At 40.3% G+C, this 22,030-nt stretch overlaps 1 protein-coding gene across 10 annotated transcripts in view; it reads right to left on the bottom strand.

Annotated features, from left to right (window-relative positions):
* Nucleotides 1-22,030, bottom strand: part of foxp1b (forkhead box P1b) — a 150,589-nt gene that overhangs the window by 76,211 nt on the left and 52,348 nt on the right. For all 10 annotated transcript variants that reach the window (XM_023266560.3, XM_055010709.1, XM_023266568.3 and 7 more), the window contains one exon: nt 4,885-5,054. In XM_023266560.3, the coding sequence (XP_023122328.1) occupies nt 4,885-5,043 (159 nt within the window). In that variant the 5' untranslated portion in view covers nt 5,044-5,054. The remainder of the gene's footprint in view (nt 1-4,884; nt 5,055-22,030) is intronic.

Genomic DNA, 22,030 nt, shown 5'->3' with positions numbered 1-22,030 from the left:
AGTGACAGAGGCTGTGTTTTTTTTTCCTTTAATAATTATTTCGCCTTTTTTCAACATGGCAACGCATCACTGTTCAATTTTCACCTCCATCTGTGTGATTATTAATCAGATCACACATCAATTGCCAGAACCAGCAAAGAAATTCAGCCTGTAATAAAACTGTCATGTGCTGTGGTATAAAGACAGATGTTGCCAGTTGTGTGATAACATAATTAAACTGTTCTGTGAGGGATTCCATAAAATTATTCAAATTGGACGAGCACTATCATTTTACCAATAAGCAATTTAGGGCAATATGCAGTGTCATAACACTGATGTTATCCTCTCTGCCAGATTTTCCAATAAGTCGGAGCCTGCGCTTGGCCTCCTGTGACAATATGAACAGTATACATGAAGATACCTGAGAGCTCCTAGAGATGGAGGAGTATGCACAGCCAGACCACAGGGATTCAGATCCTTTCAGTGTAATCTGCTGTGTGGATGCACATTTGCACAAACTGTATGTGTGAGTTAGATGACAAGTCTAAGGAAGGAGGCACACAGTCAGTGGGATAATGCACCACAGCTACTGGTCAAAAAGCACCCAGAGCAAAGAAGCCTTTATCACACATGTTAAATATTCAGCACTGCACTGTAGACACACACGCACAATAGGTATATATATATATATATATATATATATATATATATATATAAAAAACAAATACAGAGATAATTCAACTCAAAAGTGTAGTGATAAGACTGTGTTCTTGTTGTGTAGTAGTGTATGTATTTCAACAGCACTCTCTCCTTCTTGCCCACAACTCTGCAGCAGAACACATACGATTAGCACATATCTGAGGCAGAAAATGCTCTCTGACCTTCTCTCTGACCTGCACTATTAACTCAGTCTGACCATTAGCCAATAATGTGGACTGGATGCCAGAAACCAGCAGGTCCTGCTCTTGAAGGCCTGGCCTTTGGGCCTCTATTCTTACTGAGCATTAATGTGCTCATACATAAACTGTATATCTGTGTGTGTACCTGTGTGAGTACACTGGGATAGCGAGGCTTATCATGTAGCACTTCTCCCTGAAGCTCAGCGGTAGAGAGCTCAGTGACAGTGGCTAAGATGTGCATTTCCACCTTCTCAAACCTCCACAAGGGACCGTGTAAGACTTGCATTATGCAAACAGGAAACCTGTGCCCGCTCAGCTCTTTCTGCAGCCACTGTTATGCGTGTCACTCTCTCCTCTCTGTACACGCAACACGACGGACACCCCGATCACACAGGCAAAGACAGAGGGAAAAAAATTACCCATAATTGACTGGTCTTATCTTTCAATATGTAGCAAATCTTTAAATGCACTTGTTTGACAAGGTACGTATGCTAGATGTGTATGCAATAAAAGGAAAGCGATTATTCATCTCTGTTTTATATATTTTTCGTGCGTACAGTATCACTGAGAGGAAAAGACAAGATATTTTAGAGATCAGTCTGTGTATTGAAAGGGCTGTTCTAAATAACAGGATATTAACATTTAATGCTCTAGAGCTGTATAATTGAACCAAATTTTGACTGGAGAATTGACTTTCAGGGTTTTAACAGGTAAGACACTTTGCTGAAAAAGACCATATATCAGAGAAAATATTGATAGGGAGTAGAATATCCTGAAGACAGCAGCGCCAGAGCTAATACAAGGTCCCTAACATTATTACTGTCAGTACGTGTTTATCTGACAGCTACAGCTGCACAACAAAACTTCCTGTTGCAAAATCATTTAAATCACAAAACAGGTTATTGCAAAAGCGCAACTCTTTCATACTATTGTTGTTGTTTTATTTCTCTTCTACAGTATCTTCACTTCCTCATGTGGATAACGTTAAAACCACAACTTCTGCAACACAAACAAAAACAGACAGAAAATAAACTGATTATGGGACAGACACATATGTTAAAAAAAATCTTTTCATGCTCTCAAAAGGAGACACTTGTATATTTAGCAAAAGCAAAAGCAAACAGACGACAACAAGATGCACAACAAAGCATTTATAAAAATACCCAAATGTCAAACCATTACAACACAACAGATACCACAATAAGTTCCTTAAAAAGTGAAATCTACTAAATTTCAACAGCATCTAAGAGAAGAAAAGAAGATAGACAGCACCTTTTGTCACCCTTACCTCTTAACAAACAGTATTTGACTTACTAATAGAGATGCTTAAATCAAGCTTATGGTCCACTTCCCACAAATCTGACTAGTCTACAAGATGAATTCCCCTGTCAGAATCAAGATGATCAAACAGATTACAATTATTTCATCCCCCATCTTTATTAATGAGGACTGTCTTTCATAGTTATGTTCCCTAATAAGAATAAATGATATGCCAGTGCCAGGTTTGTTGTTGCGGCTCACTCAGGGGACTCTCAGACATTTGCACTTTGAGTCTGGGAACATTTTAGATTGATTTTTACATCACCTAAAGGGGTAATAGCATCTTGGATGTTTTGTGGAGAACAAAGAATGCAGAAGACAAAAAAAACACCTCAGTGTGTCAGTTAGAGGCATATTAGTGCAAGCCGCAAATAAAACTTGAAAGAAAGACTGTGAAATGCCACAAAAGTAAAAAGTTATCAAGTAATTGAGCGAAGATCGTAATGCCCTGGGGACAATTAACATGGTTCATGGTGCATGAGTGAAAATCCTGGGTTAGTCTAATGGGAGAATAAAAAGACTGCCTGCTTGCCCTGCCAGTAACACTACCCTGGTAAGTAGCCCATCAAAGTCCAGCGTTAGCAGCTGACAGTGAGACATCTCGTCCTTCGTTGCCGTCCATGCGTCATTTATCAACCACAACAATTAATACACCTCCCTCTATTTCCACTCCAAATACAGGCTGCAGGAATTAACCACCAAATTTGTTCAAAAGGCATAAAGCAAAAAGTGCTTGTTATTTACCACAGCAGAAAGCAGAGGGCAGAAAATTTGACTTTATTATATTGAATTGGGAGGGAGAGTTTCTTGTTTTTCCCTCTTTAAATGCCAGGGCAGATGCTAGAGAGCAATAGTTCTTTCTGGATGACTAGAAAACAGGGACCATGCTTGGACGGCTGACTTTATTCTAGTGGCAGGGCTTTATTTCCATCCCTTCTCGGTGTCAAGTGCACATCCATGACACTTTTTTCTCCCTCTTTCCCTCTCCCCTGCCTCACATTTATCAAAGTTGTAACCCTGTTGTCTTTGCAGAGCGAATCAGAATGTGCCCCTGGCAAAGAATGAAGGAAAAGTCAACAGGAATTAAGTTTCAGTGCAACTGTTTACTCAACTGTGGCCTGCAGTTATTGAAATTTTATCCATGGTTTTGTGTGACTACTGCAGTAATGAATTCAGTATGGCTGTGATTTTCTCACTGACGACATTCTCATTCTGAGCTGGAAAAAACGAAAGGTGGGAGGTGGGGTCTTGGACTGGGGTCTGGAGGTGGGGGAAAAGGGATGAAGAGCAGATCTGGGGAAGCCTAAAGGCTTTACAGTCTAAGACTGAGGAAGTGGACACACATTGATGCACCCTTTCTACATATTGATCAACTAACACTTGCATGTAATGCCACAAAAATGTGATTACGAGAGGCATGCTGTTCCAAAGCCCACACTCAGTGTTTCAAAAATGACAACATCACATTTAGCTCATATTGCATGTTTTCCCCTCTAACAGTTATTTAGACATGCTTTATGCAAACATCCATACTCAACAATTACATAAAGCCTGGGTAAGAGGGAAATAACTAAAAGATACAAAAACTGACTATGGTGTTTTACTGTTACCGTTTAGTGACATATTAGCAGATCAAAGCTACACGATTGAAACTAATTATTTTTCATTTTAAAAAAACTTTGGTGTACTACTACAATCAAAAATGTACCTCTGTACAAAATCAACGGAGATGCAAGGCGATGGCTTATTGAAATGATATGCTGTTTAACTCTATTCTTAAAATGAGATATGAATGAATCTGGTTGTTATCATTTCTGAAAAAAGAATTGTGTATCATTGTCTAAATATCACATCATCATAATGCCATCATAATTTTGCTGAAAGATGATAAATGGTAACACTGAGTTATTGCTCGGCTCTATATGTTACAGTGCCATATCCTCTGTGTTCCACGCTGCAGCCTTGTTTTTTCTCCGTACAAATGTTGATGGATGTGCTGTGACAACAGACAACAGCACAGACCCTGTACATCATCACCAAACAGCTCCTGACAACAACCCTAGTTGTGCTGTCAGATAGACCAAGATAGCAGAAGACACACTGATCTTTTCAGTGTTGTTTCCTTAAACACAATGTCGTGTGCCACACATAACGCTGACACCAACAGAAAGAGCTTGTCTGTTTGCCTCAAGTCTGAGATGGTGAAAATGTTTCGGCTTCACCGATGATAACGCTGACGTGCACCTCCGCACCTCATTGGTTAACACGGCAGAGTGTGGCATTAGTTGTGAGTGTGAGGTGTGTTTACAATGAGCCAGGGGAAAATGCTGTCATCCTATTGGATGTAATGGTTTCTTAACTGTCTACAAAATCCTGTGACACCTACATACTTAAACTATGTCAGAACATCATTATAAATATTTTACCAAAATGCAGATGCTGCATGCTACAATAAACACATTCACAACCAAACAAATTCACAGAGAGAGAGCACTTCTCCTTCTTTAAATATTCAAAAAGGGCCTCCATATACATAAATAATAATATTATAATAATAATGTGTTTATGTACTAGATGTACTTTGAGGTGGAATTAAATATTAAGTGGCACTTTAAGAGGAGGAGTGGGCCTGTTGTTGACATGGCTTAATAACGTGAAGACAGGTGTGAAAGAGGGTTTGGTTTACCTGGTGCTGCTGGAGATGCAGGAGGTCCACCGCAGTCACCTCCACTGATGGCGTGGCACTTTTGGGTCGTCCCTCCCTGGGTACACCCTCCATGCTTGTTCCTCCATTTTGATTGGCTGGTCCGTTGCTCGTGGCCTCCGTCCCAGATTCTTGCATCATGACTTAAAAACCTGAGAGAAGACACAGAAAAAGAGAAAACAGGGACAGAGACAGAGAGAAACAGCTGTTAAAACACACAGCAATGAGGTCGCATTTCAACTGTGGGCCAAACTATAAACATCTGTCATATCCTTCCCACACAATTTCACTTTTATTGCAGGTTTCCCTGCTGGTTTGTGCTTCCCTGTGTCTTGTTTGTTTGCTTGTAGCATATGCAATGAAGCAAACAGACACACACTCACAGACTGCTTCTAAACAGAGCAATGAACAGCTCCTTTGTTTTGTCTTTTCCGGTGCGGATCCTTTGCAGATGACAAGTCCATACTGGGCTGGAGAAAAGTGAGCGGGACTCAGGTTTTGTTTGTGTTCTCCATTATAGGGGATATGCAGGGGTGCGGTACAGGGGTTAAGGTCCAGCACACATCGGAGAGGAACCCAACCTGAGTTGAGTGAGAGCAGAGGAGCCCAAGAAAACACTGGACCTCCAAAACAAAACACTTTCTATGGAAATGGATATATTTACTTGCATGACTCCCAGAAGAACCACGGCAGAATGGCTTTTTAATGGGAAACAGGGCGACTGTGTGAGGCCTGCCAAAGGATCTCCATGAGAAACATCCAATCTGAGGTTGAGCAAAAACAGTCAAATCCTTAAGGGGTGCTCAGTTAACACCGAAATACAGGTCTCAATATAAATAAATGGCTTTAAGATGGAAAAAAAAAAAACGCCTTTCAAAACTTAATCGAACTCCAAAGAGTAACATACAAATACTGGCACCGCTGTTTTAAATACTACTGCATGCTCTTTGTAAAAATATGGCGGTAGTAATCAGTGTTAAGTGTGAATACATAGCTATTTGCTTACATGTTACATCCTCTCTTCTGTTTTTGGATACACAAAAGCCAGACAGACATGCCGTCTTCCCCACCACACCCCTCCGTCTCTCTGGGGATAAGTGCCAGTGACACTGGTGCATATCTGTGCCTGTATTCCTCAAATCAGTGGAATGATTTACAGCTATTGTGCGCTGGTCACAGGCCTCATTGGCGCAACGCATCTAGCCTCCCAATTCCAGGGCAGTTAATGAAGCTGACCAAGTCAGGCAGAAGCGAATTAACTTGGCTGATTAATTATTTATATGAAGCAGAATAAATGCCTTTAAAACACTGGGCCTCATCATGAAAGAATGTGAAAATGGAACCAAATGCAGATTTATGGTGTTGCATTTAAGGCGTGTAATAGGAAGGGCAATGTGGCTTAACATGTGCTCAGGTACATAGGCACAGTGTCTCCAGAGATCCGATCTAAACAAGATGCAGACACAGCCAGACACCATGGGGACACACACTCAGGCTGACAGATAGGAAATTGAGGTTGACAACTTGTCACGTAAGAATATTTACAGAGCATAGGCGAGATAATAATCTAGACATGGGATTATGTAAAAGAATAAACAGTACTACAAGCAGCACTGCTGTTTTAAATCCTGGTTCTCAGGAACAGGCTCCCAGCTCAGTATCACCAGTAGCAGTTCAGAGCTATGGGGAGCTAAAACAGTACCAGAACGAAAATCAAACTCAAAGTGCGCTATGGTTTACATCTCCTCTCCTGTAGAAGCCCTCCTTGCAAGAAGCATAACTGAATGAGTCATCTGACACTGTGGCCTGTGCCGGTTCAGTTGTGTGTCACAACGCCCCCACACTCAGGGGCCTGTCTGAGCAGCTTGGGCCCAGCCTACAGGCCCCGTTCTCTGGGCTGGGACTACAGCCGGCCCCCCTCTCCCTCCAGACAGATGTTGACCCGGCTCACCCCACCAGTCTGGCACGGCCTGCCTCCATAATGGGATTTTCTAAACAAGGAGTGAGCAAGAGGAATACTGTGGGATGGGACGCAGCCAGCCACAACTCCATCTACAGGCCTTCGCTTGCACCAACTCCCTTTCTGAGACACCAATTAGAAACACACATTCTCAGGCGAAATTAAATGCCATTTGAAATAAACCATGTGCTGACGTTATTCACCCCCACTTATTTTTCAAATAAAAGGCATTTTACCACATGCGGGAAAAAATGGGCCTTCTTTCTTCTTTTTTCTCAAGCTACAGAAAGGGGGGGCTAGTAATGGCTATTATACATGCACTGTCATTCCATGCAAAATTTTCATAATTGTAACGGAAAGGCGTAAATTTCTAAATGCATGGCATCTCCAAAAGTAATCAAGAGAATGAGCCGCAGGCCTATTTTAATGTATGCAAAACTAGTGACCCACAATAAAGGAGAGAGAGGCCACAATGAATGCAAAGTAATGCGCGCATGCTTGGAACCGGCACTGATGAGGGGATGGCTAAAATTAACACCCAATTAATTTTCGAATTGACAAACAAATGAAACCCATAAATCTACTTTCTCATTAATTTTACCACAGAATAATTCAAAGCTGCAATATCATGAGTGAAAAAATTGGAGAAAAAAAGAAAATGGAAAATGGGCATTATCCATCATAAATATCAAGCAGATAGGAAAGAGCCTTATTAGAGAGTTGTGCTGATAACAATGTTAATCTGTGAAGCACTGAGGCAGGAACACCATCATCAGCTGGGGCCTGGGCAACTCTGCCACGTGACTTGGCCCTGAGTTTGTTGATCTATCTATTTATTTTCACTTTGCTCAGGGGATAGCCTTGTCTTCTATGACTCAAAAAGCTCTAAGGTTTTCCCATTCGTTCCATTTATACAATGCGCACAAATTCAGCTGTAATTATGGGTCAAGTGTTCTGCTAAAAAGGGTGCAGTTACGGGGGTTAAGAACATATGTATTCATGGTCCAAACACAAACATTTCAACATAAAACAACACACAAATGGAGGCATGAGAAAAAAAATCCTTCTTGCTATTAATGGAGCATGTCAACTTATTTTCTGAGTGGAAAAAAAATGAAAAAATAAAGAAAAAGGAATCAAAATAATGGAAATTCCAAGAGATCAAAACAAGGCAACAACAGTTTGTACAAAAGAACTCGCTGTGTTGTTGATTATTAGATGCCTGCCTGTTCTTTGGGGGGAGTGCTTGCAAAACAAAACAAGTGTTTGGAACAAACACTGGATAATAAAAAAGGTCGAAGTTTCTGTTTGTTTACAGCTTGTTTTGTTTCCCCTGCCTCAAATATGGGGAGTACAGTACAAACAAGAGTCACATGTGTCTCCCACCTGACCAGACAGGTTGAAGGTTAAGAACAGCCGGCGGCCAGAGCTCATCAACACTGCCTCTCCGCCTCTTTCCCTCCCTCACTGGAAATCTAATGCCTGTCCCCCTGTCATGCTTGCCTGGAATTCAACAGCTCAAACAAGTCAGCAGTCGATTCAAGGTAGGGTCGGCCCGTGCAGCTGTGCTTTGACCCTTCTCCATGTTCTGTTTTTCTTTAATGCTCATGACAGTAAAGCCTCTGCGGCCACCTGCTTCGATTCGCCAAGTTCTCACACAGCCCTTGTTTACACAAGCACACAACAAAAGCACAACATTTCTTGGGTGGGAGATAAAGACACACAAAGGAGGAGACAATGGGGAGAGGTTCACTTTAGAGCTGTTTAGGTTCGGCTTGGTTGCTAGACTAGACATCACATCAACGTGTACCAAAGGTGCAACAACAGAATGCTTCTCAAGGTTCCTTAAGAGTCTTATGTTTTTCTGTATTTTGGCTCCTGATTCCAGGGAAAAATCAAAAGACAAACACAAGCTGCATGTTAAGTAATCTATTATCACAGCCCTCATCACCGATAACAAACTACTCTGAGTATCTGTCTCCTGGAAATATTCCACTGGACAAGAGGCACAGAAATTGGGCTGAATTCCAACAAGCTTTCCCAACCGCAATCCCACGCTCACATTTCACACATCATCTCCAAAATGGTCCTCTTGCAAACCAGAACCACCTTGATCAAAAACACTGAATCTAGACGTCTCATTGTCGCTCCAACTACAATTCGCTGGCTGATAAAGTAACGCCTGGGACGACATTCTGCCAAAGGAGCTTCACATTCAGACCAAACAACCATGTAATCTTGTCAGCTACTTCAACCAAGTCACAGATAAGCAAAGCATATCTCCAGACTACTGTGACAATATAGAAGTAACACACGCCCCACCACCTCCTGCAAGCAAAACCCCCATCGCAAAACCGACACTACTGCACCACACGGGACACAGACGCATTTTCCAAGTTCTTCCCAGACCTTGTGCTGGGTATAAGCAGACCACTCACACTGGCAAACAAAGCAGCTGTTTGTTTAATAAGTGATTGCTGCCATGGCTACAGTAAACAGGAGGAACAGGGGTTTGTGTTTATGAACAAACACATCTCCTTGCAGGAGCCATTTAATATTAACCAGGTGGAATGATCAGCCGATTTCCTAGGTGACACTCGGGGCAGGCATAGTATAAACAGGTTGTAGGAGGGGAGCAGAGGGGGCCAGGCTTTAGGGAATCAAGGTCGATGCAAATGCAGCTTTGACAAGAATAAACAGCGAGGCAAAAGTCAAGATAAACAAAAAGTCATTCTTCTGACATTTGAAGACGCATTAAGCTGGTGTGTTGCAGCTGCTAGCAAGCCACCGCGAATGAGAACAAGATGGGCCATGGCGGGGTGGGCAGCAATGGAGGTGGTCTCCTATGGAAACACATCATTGTCAAGCAAAGCAGCCAAGTGTTTTTTTTTTTTCCAAACCCAACAAACAGTGGCTCTTCACAACAGCACAGCGAGGAACTTGTAAAAGCATGTTAAACATTTACCCCTTTCAATTATTCAGTAACTGGGTTTGTGGAAATAACAAAGGATATCTGAGGGCTCCAAATACTGGAACTCACAACAGCAGGGTAAGGAGTGGAGAAAAAAAACTACAAAAAAAGAATTAGAACAGAAAAAGACATTATCTGTCATAAATTGAACTGTCTATTGTTGATGACTTGGTTTATGTGTCACTTTCACAGTAAGATTATTAGACACTGTATATTAGATCAAAAATTTAATTGCCCAAAAATAAATGGTAACAGAAGAAAAGGCAGATAATCTACTGTGAGGACTTTCAAGCCGTGCATCACCTTGACCATGAATTTTTCATACATACAACAACTTGCCATCTGCTGAGCCGAAGCCATCCAATGAGGCTTCCCTACCCAGAATCCACAGTGTTTTGACTCCACTTCCCCTCCTGATATAATCTACTTCCCCGAAAAACTGTTACCCCCATGGAAGGAAAGCATAAAATATGAGCAAAACACATATTTATAACACATCAGGATAACTGCAATAGGATTCTCAAGCATGAAATCTAGATCTAAACCTATTACTACACCATGAGCAGAAGAGAGGGGCTTAGCAGACAAGCAGTGGTGACTACGATGATTCATATGAATATCAACCTATTACCACGCTACAAGCTCGGATAAATTAAAAACAAGAAGGGTACTGGAAGGCAGACTCCAGTAGAGAATCTGAGTAGATCCATAATTTCACAAAATACACAAACCAGTTTGTCTCCTTTACATGGGGCCATCTGAGAAACACCTCGGAGTAAAGGCCTGCTGTGCACAGACAATGACGGAATGTGCCAAAGTAAGGCAGGCCATGGTATTTTTAGTACAACTAGGGCCGATAGAGACTAAGTAAATAGAGAAGTCTAATGAGTTTAAATCTGGTTGTGCATGAATGGAATAGTAATTCTGGGATGTGGAGCCTCTTTTAGGAGTGGTTCGCCACACATTTTCTCAGCGACTCTCCTTCATTTGACTTTGATAATCTCGCTCACATGTGGCTCATGCCCATTAACACTACAGCGAGAGGACAGACACCAGGAGACGAGGGGCCGCTTTTTCTGACCAGAGGCTCAATGCAAAGGAAAAAGTAAGCATTGCTCCCCTCAAGCTCTTCTTACCAATTAGACCTGTCAAACATGCATACCCGAAGAAAAACACAACTCCAATCTATCAGCATCCTATGGGAGCTGCAAAAGCACTTATTGTTTTAACATTACTTAAAGTGTGTCATATATTTTTAATCATTTTTACTAGAATCCATGTAAGGGCTGCTCCCATGCGAACTTGTGGAGAGGAAATGTGTCAGATGCATTTTCATGGGAAAACCAAGGTTAGCTTTAACGAACTTGTCTAATTAATATTGCGTGCCTACAAAAGGAAAGGACAATATTATTAGAATTGCTGCCTTTTGGGGTTGATGTCAACTCACTGAAGTGCACACTTCCTTTGTACACTGACAACATGTAGCCTAATCATTTTTGGGAAAAGCTTTGCAGTTCTGTTAAATCATCAAGGCAGACCTGTGGTAAGCCACAGCTCAATACACAAAGTAAGCCACTAATTACTGCCGAATAAGTCATCAACTGTGGTAGATGCATTTATTATGCTTCCTCTCATGATAACTGGAAAAACTGTAGGGTCTGGCCTAACCCCTGCATTTTAAATGATTCTTAATAGTGTTTAATGTTTCTCTACAGACAAAAGCACACAGCAGGTGTATCTCTCCCTCCTCTTTTGTTTAGAGTTACTCACAACGAGATGAAGTTAAGCTATTGATTTTTCAGACACAATCATTAACCTTTACACACAAATAATGGCATGGTAATGCAGTGGCTATTTTATTTCAATAGTTTCTCACCTAAAACTGCCATTGCTCAATGGCTGCTTAAAATTTACTGACTTTAGGAATCTTTAACACAACATCAATTTGCTTTTAGGCATCTGATTCACAAGTCATTGGTATGGGAGTGGTCTTACCCACAGTCCCCTCCTGCTGCCTCTGAAGGAGCAATTCTTCCTCTAGGTGGTACCAGGGTCATTTAAGCCTAAGCAGCATATTATAATGGTAAAACCCCCCGCTTCCCACAGAGAGGACAGAGAGGGTTAAAAAGGAAGGGAGTTTGTGCGTTCCATTAAGCAGTTAAATTGAAGATAAAGGGCGAAGGGCTAAATACCAAAAGACCTTACATGAATTTCTGCGTTTTAATGGAATCAGGTTTTAACAACTCTTTTTTGTTAAATACAGCCCATGTCAGGATGATGCGTCCCACTCATAAAGCAGCACAATGGCAATGTACAGTGGCACTAATACAAGGACATAGTTCATCATGACATTTTCTGCAATTCCCAACTGATTAGGGTCATTATGTTGGAGGCCTGATTTATGTTGTCATTTCCTCTCACCGATCCTGCATCAATGAATCTTAATGAATTGGTAAATAAGGGTGAAGATTACACTGTGTGACACCGCAACATTTCTCACCCTCAACGGCCGAGATTTATGTAGCCAATTAGAGACTAACAGAGAAAATTGGCTGGCAGAAAAATAATATTCTTTATGGTACAAAATGGAGGAGCATTCTCAGTGAAGGGCAATTGTATTGTCGGTGTTAAAGTCCATAAACCACCCTCCTAACCCACCTTCAAAACAGAAAGAGGGACGGACTCTGTTTGCAAGCAGGGGATGTAAGGGCAAGTTTAGATCATTGTGAGGCTGTACGTTCACAGAGCTGTTGAGCCAAAGTCCTTAACATTCACCGTGGCCCATCTCACATGTTTGATCAGCATAAATACACCCCTGTATGACAAACATGTTTACCTTCTCACTGCAAACATCAGACAATCAGACACCATGAGGTGCTGCTTCTCTAATGAAGACACGAGAGCTTTTTATCAAGGCCGGCCGTGTCCCTCTGTCAGAAATATGCCTCTTTCATACAGACATCAAAATGTGTGTACAAAGAAACGGAGCCAAATTATTTGCGCTAAACATACAATAAGGCAATATTTTTCAATTAGTTTTTTGTGAAGAGAAAAAACCTTAGTTAGAAAACACATCCAAGTGCCCTTCATCTTTTTTCAAAGTAGGAGTATCAAAATACAATCACTTCTTTGAAGATACATCTGATCAACACATAGAGGAAGACATATACGATCTGATTAGGAGCTCTTTAAGTATCCCACGCTACATCATTATTATAACCATGATAGTTTTTATTCCTCACATGCAGATTAAGCAATGTTGAAGATGATTATAGTGAGGGACAAAACTGTTTTTGTGTATCACTACAAAAGCATGAAAAGCTTGCCTGCTTATTAATACCAACTTCTTAAAAGGGCACTTAGAGTTATAATGAGAGCCTTTATGTATTACATATTGTGACTAGATTTAGTGTGAGGAAGCAGCTCTCCACATCAAACAAGCTGGCTTGCTATTAGGCACAGGGGCTGAGGGATGCTGTGTGAAAAGGAGTGGAAAATTAAAGCTGAAGCAACGCAGGAAAGGGCTTAATTTACTGGCATGTACAGTATGCAAATGAGATTACTCTCTGCTTAACTGCATCATTTATGTCCATAATAACAGCATCATCATTACAGGGCTCAAATTAAATTACACTGTAATTAGCATATCAAAGTGATTGGTTAAAGTTTAAAACAAATACCCAATTTTGTTAATGAACATCTGTAATCACTGTGTAGACTCTCAGTGAAAACATCCAAAACAAATATGTGTTTTGGAGAAGGGGAGGAATATCCCTCCCAAACGTCATGTCTGTCTGTCTGTGTGCATATATTTGTGTGTCTGTGTGTGCTGTTGGTAAGATGGGGGTGTTTTACCTGGAGAGCTCCACACACTCAGGATATATTTCCCAAACTCCAGGAGATCAAAGATCCAATTTCCCACACTTGCCACTTCAGGAGCTCATCAATAAAATACTAATCACTTCACGGCTGATTCTGAGAATGGAGCCGCAGCCAAAGGCTTAGGGAGACTTCCATATCACAAAAAAACACCTCTGCTCTGTCTGTCTTGACTGTTGTTGAATGTGCACACACTCCAGCACAGACGCACATATAACTTGCAGTCAGGTTTATCCGATAGCTGCCCTGCCATTTTCCTTGATAAACATGGTGAGTTTTAACACGCAGCACTGTAGCATAGAGAGCACTTCCTCAGACCTCTGACAGGAATCACACACACCTCATTTCATGTGCATATTAATGAAGATCAACCCACCGTCCACATATTGTTGATAGAATTCAGACGTTTTAAAGGATTTCATTTTTTGAAGTTTTGCAAAAAAAAAAAAAAAAACAACTCTGATATACCACCACAAAGCACCAAGACTTCCTTTGTTTTCCACTATTATTCCCACCTGTACACTTTTCCTTTTGCTAATAGTGCAACAAAAAGGGGGCAGCAGCCAGTGGTGTACATTATCAGAAATGCACTCGTCAAATTTTAAAGAAGTGGCATCTTATTTTATTCATTAAGAAATCCATTAAAAGGCCTTATTCCTTGCAAGTATGTAAAAGATGTGCCTTTCAAGGTAGAGCTAGGGCAAATCCACTCCATCAGCTAATGACGGCACTCATTACACAGAGAAGCTGGCTAATGAAGGCGCGGTGGCCAGCCGATCCCCTCACCCAGCATAAAGCCCTATGAAATGCTAATATCTCACTTCTAATTAAAGGATACTAAGTCCAAATGCACCTTCACGGCTAGTAGCTGGCAACAAAAATTTTATTTTTCAACACTACACTACACCCAGAGATGTGCCTGAGCAACATTCCATTAATTCATATTTAATACCCCCACTAGCCCTACATTTGCCTTGCTATCTGCCTCTCCTCTCCTCCTCTCCCCTATCAGCTTTATATTGTGAGTAAGCACAACAGTAAGCGCTTTCTAAGAGTATGTATTTTATTTTATTTTTTTGCTTTTTGTTGACGCGCATATTACTTTAAAGTGCTTCCAGAAATAAACACATATGCACACAACAGCCTCTATGCGTGTGTCACAGGGGAAAGGTCAGGAAAAAAACAAAGAGTAAAAAGGAAAATATGCCAGTATCGCCCCTGCTGCACCTGTATACATTTGCAATGTTTACACATCTTTGGCTGTAAATATGTTTACAAGAAAACCTGCTGCCTTTCTCAGAAACTGACCTTGAAGCCAGTAAACAGTTCATTAACGTCAAAGAGGGTATAGTCTTTCCCTATAGAGGGAAAAAAAACATAAAAGGTCAGCGCTATTAGCTTATCAACAAAATATAACTGCAATGGAGTGGAAATTACAGTTAGGCCTGAACAAATACTGATGAAATAATGAACCGAGTGTTAGCTTGAACTATGGTTAAAAAAGAAAGACAAGTTAATCGTCATAGGTAGGTAAAAGGTAGGTAAAAATGTCAACTGGTAGCTAATTATTCAATCACTTATTTGTAGCTCCTTCTGTGTGTATGCTTCACAAATATCAGTCACTATGACTGACTGTATGTGTTTAGTTTGTGGCATTTTGCCAATCGATAAAAAGAATGTATCAAAAAAGGATCTTGGATTCCTGGTATTCAGAAAAAGACATTGGTTTTACTATGAATGTTTATTTCAGATTCTGCTATTTTGAAGGATTGAGGGCACAAATTTGATTAAATGACGTCAATAATGAAACACTGGGATGTGCAGCATATTAAAAAATCATGCAAAAAATCTGCTACACATGACAGCACAATTTTGAGCCAAACACCACTTTAAGAACCAAAATCTCTACAATGGCTCCAAGGATTTGAAAAAAAAAAGCATCCTATTTAACTTGCATTTGTTTTTGCAATGATGAAACAAAACTGTTTTACATTTAGTGCATCGTTTGCCAAGCAGGAGTAAAATGTATGACTTTAAAGGTCATGTCACATGACGTCTGTTTGATCCCAGCCCAAGTATTTTCCCAAGGATTCTATGGCTCTGTACTGTGTAAATCACGCAGTCTGACCTTCTACATTCCTCATGCTCTGTCCTCCCATTCATCCACAGGCACAGATAATACTGGGCAAATATCATAAACGTGAGGATTTTAGGATTGAGGTGAGGCTGCCATCATCCTCCACCAACTGGGGAAAAGAAAGCCCATGCATCTGAAAGAACCCTATTTCCACCTACTGCCAGACTAACCTGTGGTGAGGTTATCTGACACTAATACCCAATAGCTTATACACTGACTATCCATGGAGAATTCTCTCAAATGATAGGTAATTTAAGAAGCGTCCAGTTTTTGGATTCTCATGACATTTTACCTGAATTTTTGTTTTAAGTGCTCACACAAAACTGCCCACTACTGCAAAAAGAGCAGACAGATTAGTATTTACAACAACAACAGATTCTTCAGTAAACTTCAGAGCAATTAAAGTAAAAATGCCACAGCCTCTAGAATGCTACATTTCCCCTAAAGTATCCCGGGGTTTTTGAGTTTGTGATTTCATCCAAGTATTATAAAGGGTCTCTGAGCATCGCCAAGATGTTTCCAGTTCAAACGCAGCGTCGGCTTCGGGCCAGGGCGTGACCTGCAGCTGAACTGGCCTCTGCTCGGCCACAGGGAGGAGGGCAACAGCCACTCCAAACACATCACCCCACCCCCTGATAAATAACTTAACACAGCAAACAGAGGCCCATCAGTCAACCCACACATAGCTAACACCGGGACAGGGACAGAGATCGATGGAGAGATATACACAAATAAAGAAAGGCAGAAGGAAGACAAGAAGAGAGGGGACAGAAAAGAAGAAGAGGGGTGGGGGTACATTGTGAGGGCATCTAACACTGGAGAGTAGATAAATATCACACGGGAGCCTGAGCCCAGCAACATGGAAAGCCAAGTACTGTAAGGCTGTGAAAGCCAGGCTATTTTGCCGAGCTGTGACATTTGTTTCTTATTGTCTAAGTGGCAGCTGAAAGCGTCTCCCTGCGAGGGCCCCTCAGCTCTGCTCTGCCCCGCTTTGACAGGGAGGTAACCATATTAGGACGTGTATGGTAAAGTAAACAATAACATAGTTGCAATGAGATGGAAATTTTTCAGCTAATGGTGTTTGTCATTCCTGTTTTCAATGCACTGAGCGGCCCTGTGTTCTTTTTCTAGTTGGCCAGAGAGACTTTGTTTATGAAAACAACGCAGGAGCCAAGGCTAAAACCAGACCATAAAAAAAGAAAGAAAAAAAAATATAAATAAATATCAGTTTAAAAAATGCCTCCACCTTTTTTACTTGATTACATAAACACACCCACAATTGGTTAGAAATAGTCTTTCAGTTTTTCCATCCCTTTCAGGCCATGTCCACACTATGGCGGCTAAGTTTAAAATACATTTTCCTTTCTGCATTGGCCTCAACTCCACACTGATCCACCATCTTTTACAAACGCAGGCAAGTGTAGATAAATCTGAACTGGTGACATTATATTAGTCAATAAAAACTGTAAATATTGTGACTGGCTTTACTGAAACATAATAGAAGAGAAGCACATTGCAGAAAGTAGAACTGCTATCATTTCATGTTTTTATGCCAACAACACAGTGCTATATGCCCAAAGTTATACCTTTTCCTACAAATCTTTTACTTTTTTTTAATAGAGAAAGGAGAGGAACGGAGAAATAGTCAAGTAAGGAAAATACATTTATACCTAAAGTTCTGTCATCAATTTTAAATTTGATGAATTCTGACATGCAAATTTGCACCACTGACCAATAGCCAATCATTTGGACAGTGCTGACCTTTGAAGGGACCAAAAGCAGTATTTCCAAAATGTAGTTAGTATTTCCTGCACTATTTATTCTATTGAACTGTCATCAGTTCAAGTATAATCTTATTCACAAAAAACACATGGCTGAGTGACATGGTTAAAAAAAAATAACATTGTAATGCATAAAAATATGCAAAAAGTGGAAACAACCCGGCATAGAGCAAACAGCCAGTTGGCACTAGCCCACGTAGCTAGTGTGTTAAAATGCTTGGTATAGTAGCTCACAGATTAGTGTACAGCTAGCCCTGAGAGTAGTATAGATATATACAAAAACACACAAAAATTATCTTGTTTAGTTTTTCTTTCTCCCGTGTGTTTAATTGTTGAAATTGCAATCTAAAGTAGGAGGAGTTCGCTCTTGAAAATAAGCAAAAATGGCCAAAGATCATCAAATTTCCAACATTTAATGCAAAATAGCTTCCTGTTGGGTTTAGGATGTGGGCACCACAGACTTTAGTGTTCAGTCTGATGGGATGCATATGCCTACCAAATTTGGTAGATGTAGGTGAAAAGTGTTGCCTACAGTAGATACTACACATTTTGCAGGCGGCGCTATGGAGCCATTTTGCCACATACATGCACAATTCCCCTGAAATACAACATTTTTGACCAGTTCTGGTGTGTTTATAAATTTTCATGAATTTTTGAGCATGTTTAGGGTCTCAAAAATGCCCTTGTTTCAGCAGGAGAAAAATAAGAAAAATTCCTTGCATTCCAATAAGGTACTCACACCATTTGGTGCTCTGACCCTAATTACATCAGGGTTTGGATACAACTCCATTTCTGTGAATATGCGCATACCCTTCAACAGATTTCGCTACAGGCTGTGTGGGGGGGCCACGCTTTAGTCTGAGGTGGCCACCTTTTGGCTCTGCCCCTAGAACTACATGTTACTCAGGTTCACAGATGCATTTTACTGTACCATTTTCTGGCCAGAACAAGTTGCTAGATTAGAAAATACCTATTTAGAAGCTATTCTACAGTTTTAATTGTTGTTCAACCAGTACTGAGACCAAGTATGATGCAAGTGTGGATGACAGTTCTCAGACATACAATTTTCAGACAAATGCACTTAATGTAAATGTAGCGCCAAGGAAAATGAACTACTTAAAGTGCACCGTTAATTCTTATTCAGTAGTATTTTAAACATTATCCAAACAAACAAGCACAGGTTCTTACAAGATGTGAAGTGAATCAGAGCAGGGGGACAAACTTGAAGTTGAATAAAATTACTGAAATAATTTTTGATATGATTTGGTTCAAATGCTCCATTTGTCATTAGCTGCAACAGCATTTTGAGCTATTAAAAATATGTACTCCTCATTCTAGTTCATATTTCACTGGTCACTTGTTCTCATCCCTGTTCACTGAGTTTTTATTGGCTGTTTATCACACCATCTTTCCCAGGTTAAGAAAAGGCATGACAATGTGTTTGTGTACGTGCAAGTGTAGAAAATAAAGACGCTGATATTTTCCAGCTCTTTTGAATAAGTGCTGGTGACTCACTGGTCAGATATTCCAAAAAAAAAAAAAAAAAACCTCAGTATGAGGCTGAAAAAAAGAAAGTTACCAAGGTCCAAAGCTCACAACCTATAGCCATATTGTACATACAGTCAGCTATAGTAGAAAGTAGCAGCAGACATGCACCTCCTCCACTTCTGTCCTCTCCACATGTTGACTTTTATTGTTTGGTTTTTACCCACCTCTCCAGCTCTCGCTCTGTCTCAGCCTCATTCCTAATCTCACACCAAAAATGCAAGCTGTTTATTTGCGTAGAGCTGAAGCCATTCCATTAAGTAGCCCCACCAGGTGCTTTATCCCTAAAAGGGATTTGTTTTCTAAAATAAACGGAGAAAGCAAAGGACTCCCAAAGTGATATTTACCATGACATGAAGTGTGTGCAACAAAGTCAAAACTAACCAAATAAGAATCACTGTGGCTTGTAGGAACTTTTCAGAATTTCCTTACAAAGTCACAGACCATCTCTAGTTGTAGTGCAAACCAACAAAAAAACTCTTTGACTATGTCTCAAAATATAAATGTACAATTTTGTACATATGCGTATTATGTTAAGCAACGTTAGGTATAATTTCCAGTACAGTGAATTGTTTTGCGGTAAAGGCAGTCTGACAGATGCTTCCCTTCTACAATAAAAAAATCTCTGTATAGTCATTTTGCTCAGAAGACAACAAACCAATCCCATTTATTAGTTCTATTTCATTTTTTTCTGGAGCTCAGACATGAGGCCCAAGCTGAAAAAGAAAGCCGTTGCACTTTTTCTCTTACATTTGTGATTTTCTTTTCATCTTGCTGTAAGACAACTCATCTGCAGATGGAATTTGCTTACTTTTGTCGCCTCAGTCAATCTCACAAGAAAAGTCTGTCACGTTAGCCATCTGCACCTGGTAGCCGACTGACGTTATCAAAGCTCCTCACTCTCCCAGTGAGCCCAGAGTGTATACATCCGTCAATATGTTTCAGAAGAAGACATGTCTGTTTGATGCTGATAGAAAAATAGATTGAAACTTGTCAGATGTATTTTCTCCAAAAAAATGACATTTTAAGTAGCTTTAAGATCACAGATCTGTGATAGCATTATCAGTATCTACCTGACAAAAGAAGATAATTCACCTGAAAGGCATGAAAGCAGCAAGGACTATATAAGAATGTTGTTCTATTGTGTAACATTCTGTATTCAGCATAAGGCATGCATCTAACTGTGCAACCTGTTTAGTCGGACAATACAGAGGCGGGCAATCTGCCAGAGTGAGTTCAGATAGCAGCTGATGCAGCCATGGGAGCAGAGCATCAGATAGGGAAAGCAGACGGTGGCCAGTAAGGGTGTTTAGAAGGCTTTGACACATCCTGCGATCTCAATCAACAGGAAAAGACAGAGGCACACCATCGCTTTATGTATGTGCCTTGGTTTCTATTGTGATGTCTTTGTAGGAACGATAATTTTTCATTTTCACGCTGCCTTGCATCTATTCTGCCTGTCACCGTTTTTAACTACTGCAGATAAGCTCAGAGAGTAGATTACGGTACTTACAGTGCATGAAAAACACAGCAACAAAACTGCCAGTGACAGAAGCGTTTAACTTTCTTGCTAGAAATCTCCCCCATGTGGCACTTTCGCTACAGCGAGTTGTTTATTATGTTCCAAGCAAGGCATAAGCGATTAAAGGAGCTCTTAAGAATCAAAGTGTTATAAATGCATGGAAACACAGCCGGCTGTAAATGCCACAGAATTAGAAGCTTACCAAGCCTAATACTAATACATGGCAATTTTCAGCTTGATGCTGATATAAAGAAATTACTTTTTTAAAGTAAGCAATAAATGCAGTCAAGGGAACTATTACAGAGGCCCTATTTTCATCCCAGCATAAATCTGAACACGACCTTTCTGTGAGTCCAACTCATGAATCCATTTGTTTATTCTTAACACTCCCATAAAAAGTAGATTAAACAAAGAAACTTCAACGGCTAAAATGAAAGCATTTACAGCAAAGGGAGAAATACAACAAACTGCATGTTTGCACAATGTGTTCTTTTCTCCTTTACATGGATCCATGAAAGTCAGATGAAGTCCAACATGAGACAATAATATTTTGAAGCCCTCAAAACAGAGCAGCGTGTTTTGGGCATTTGAGAATTCTCTTTTTGTGGAAAGCTGGATGTCATCAGGTCTGAATAAATTGACCATATCAGAGGCAGTATATCACCTAAAAATGCCCATATAATAATGATAAACATTCTAGATACCTAAATCCAAACTTCAGTATGACTGCTTCGACCGTACATTAAAAATTCCTATATTCTAATTTGCATACCAAGAACCAAGAATGTTTTCTAAAGTATGGTTGGTCCAAATGTAGAGAAAAATGAGCACCATACATGCTTTTTACACACTCGCCTTATTTGACTCTATTGCTCTTTAAAAGAGCTTTAAACACCAAGACATATTAATCCCATAAGCTGCCACAGGGATTTCTGCATTAGTGATGCAATCAAAATCACATTGGAAGCTTATGTCAATAATTAAGCTGATTTTGCCACATTAACATTAATTACACAACCATTTGGAAGATTTCAGGGCTGATCTTACATCTGGAGCAGGCAGCTGAGGGGCCAGCTGGAGTGGACCTGAGTATGCAGAGAATGCACTCCAGATAAACTGCAGCAACACGAATTCTCTGCTTCCATTTTCTCCAAGACTGTTTTCTAAATGGAAGGGGGGACTGCCTGAGCCCAATAAAAGAGTACAGGCTGTTTAACATACTGTGGTGATAAGGATATCCACTTACAAATTAAATGAAATACAACTAGTCTAACTGTAAAGATGGCACTTTGAGGTGATTTTGCTTTTTTTTTTTTTTTTTTTTTAACAAAAT

The sequence above is a fragment of the Amphiprion ocellaris genome, chromosome 5, assembly GCF_022539595.1.
Source record: "Amphiprion ocellaris isolate individual 3 ecotype Okinawa chromosome 5, ASM2253959v1, whole genome shotgun sequence".
Taxonomy (NCBI): Eukaryota; Metazoa; Chordata; class Actinopteri; family Pomacentridae; genus Amphiprion; species Amphiprion ocellaris.
Note: the sequence above shows the minus strand (reverse complement) of the source record. Positions and strands in the feature narration are given on the sequence as shown.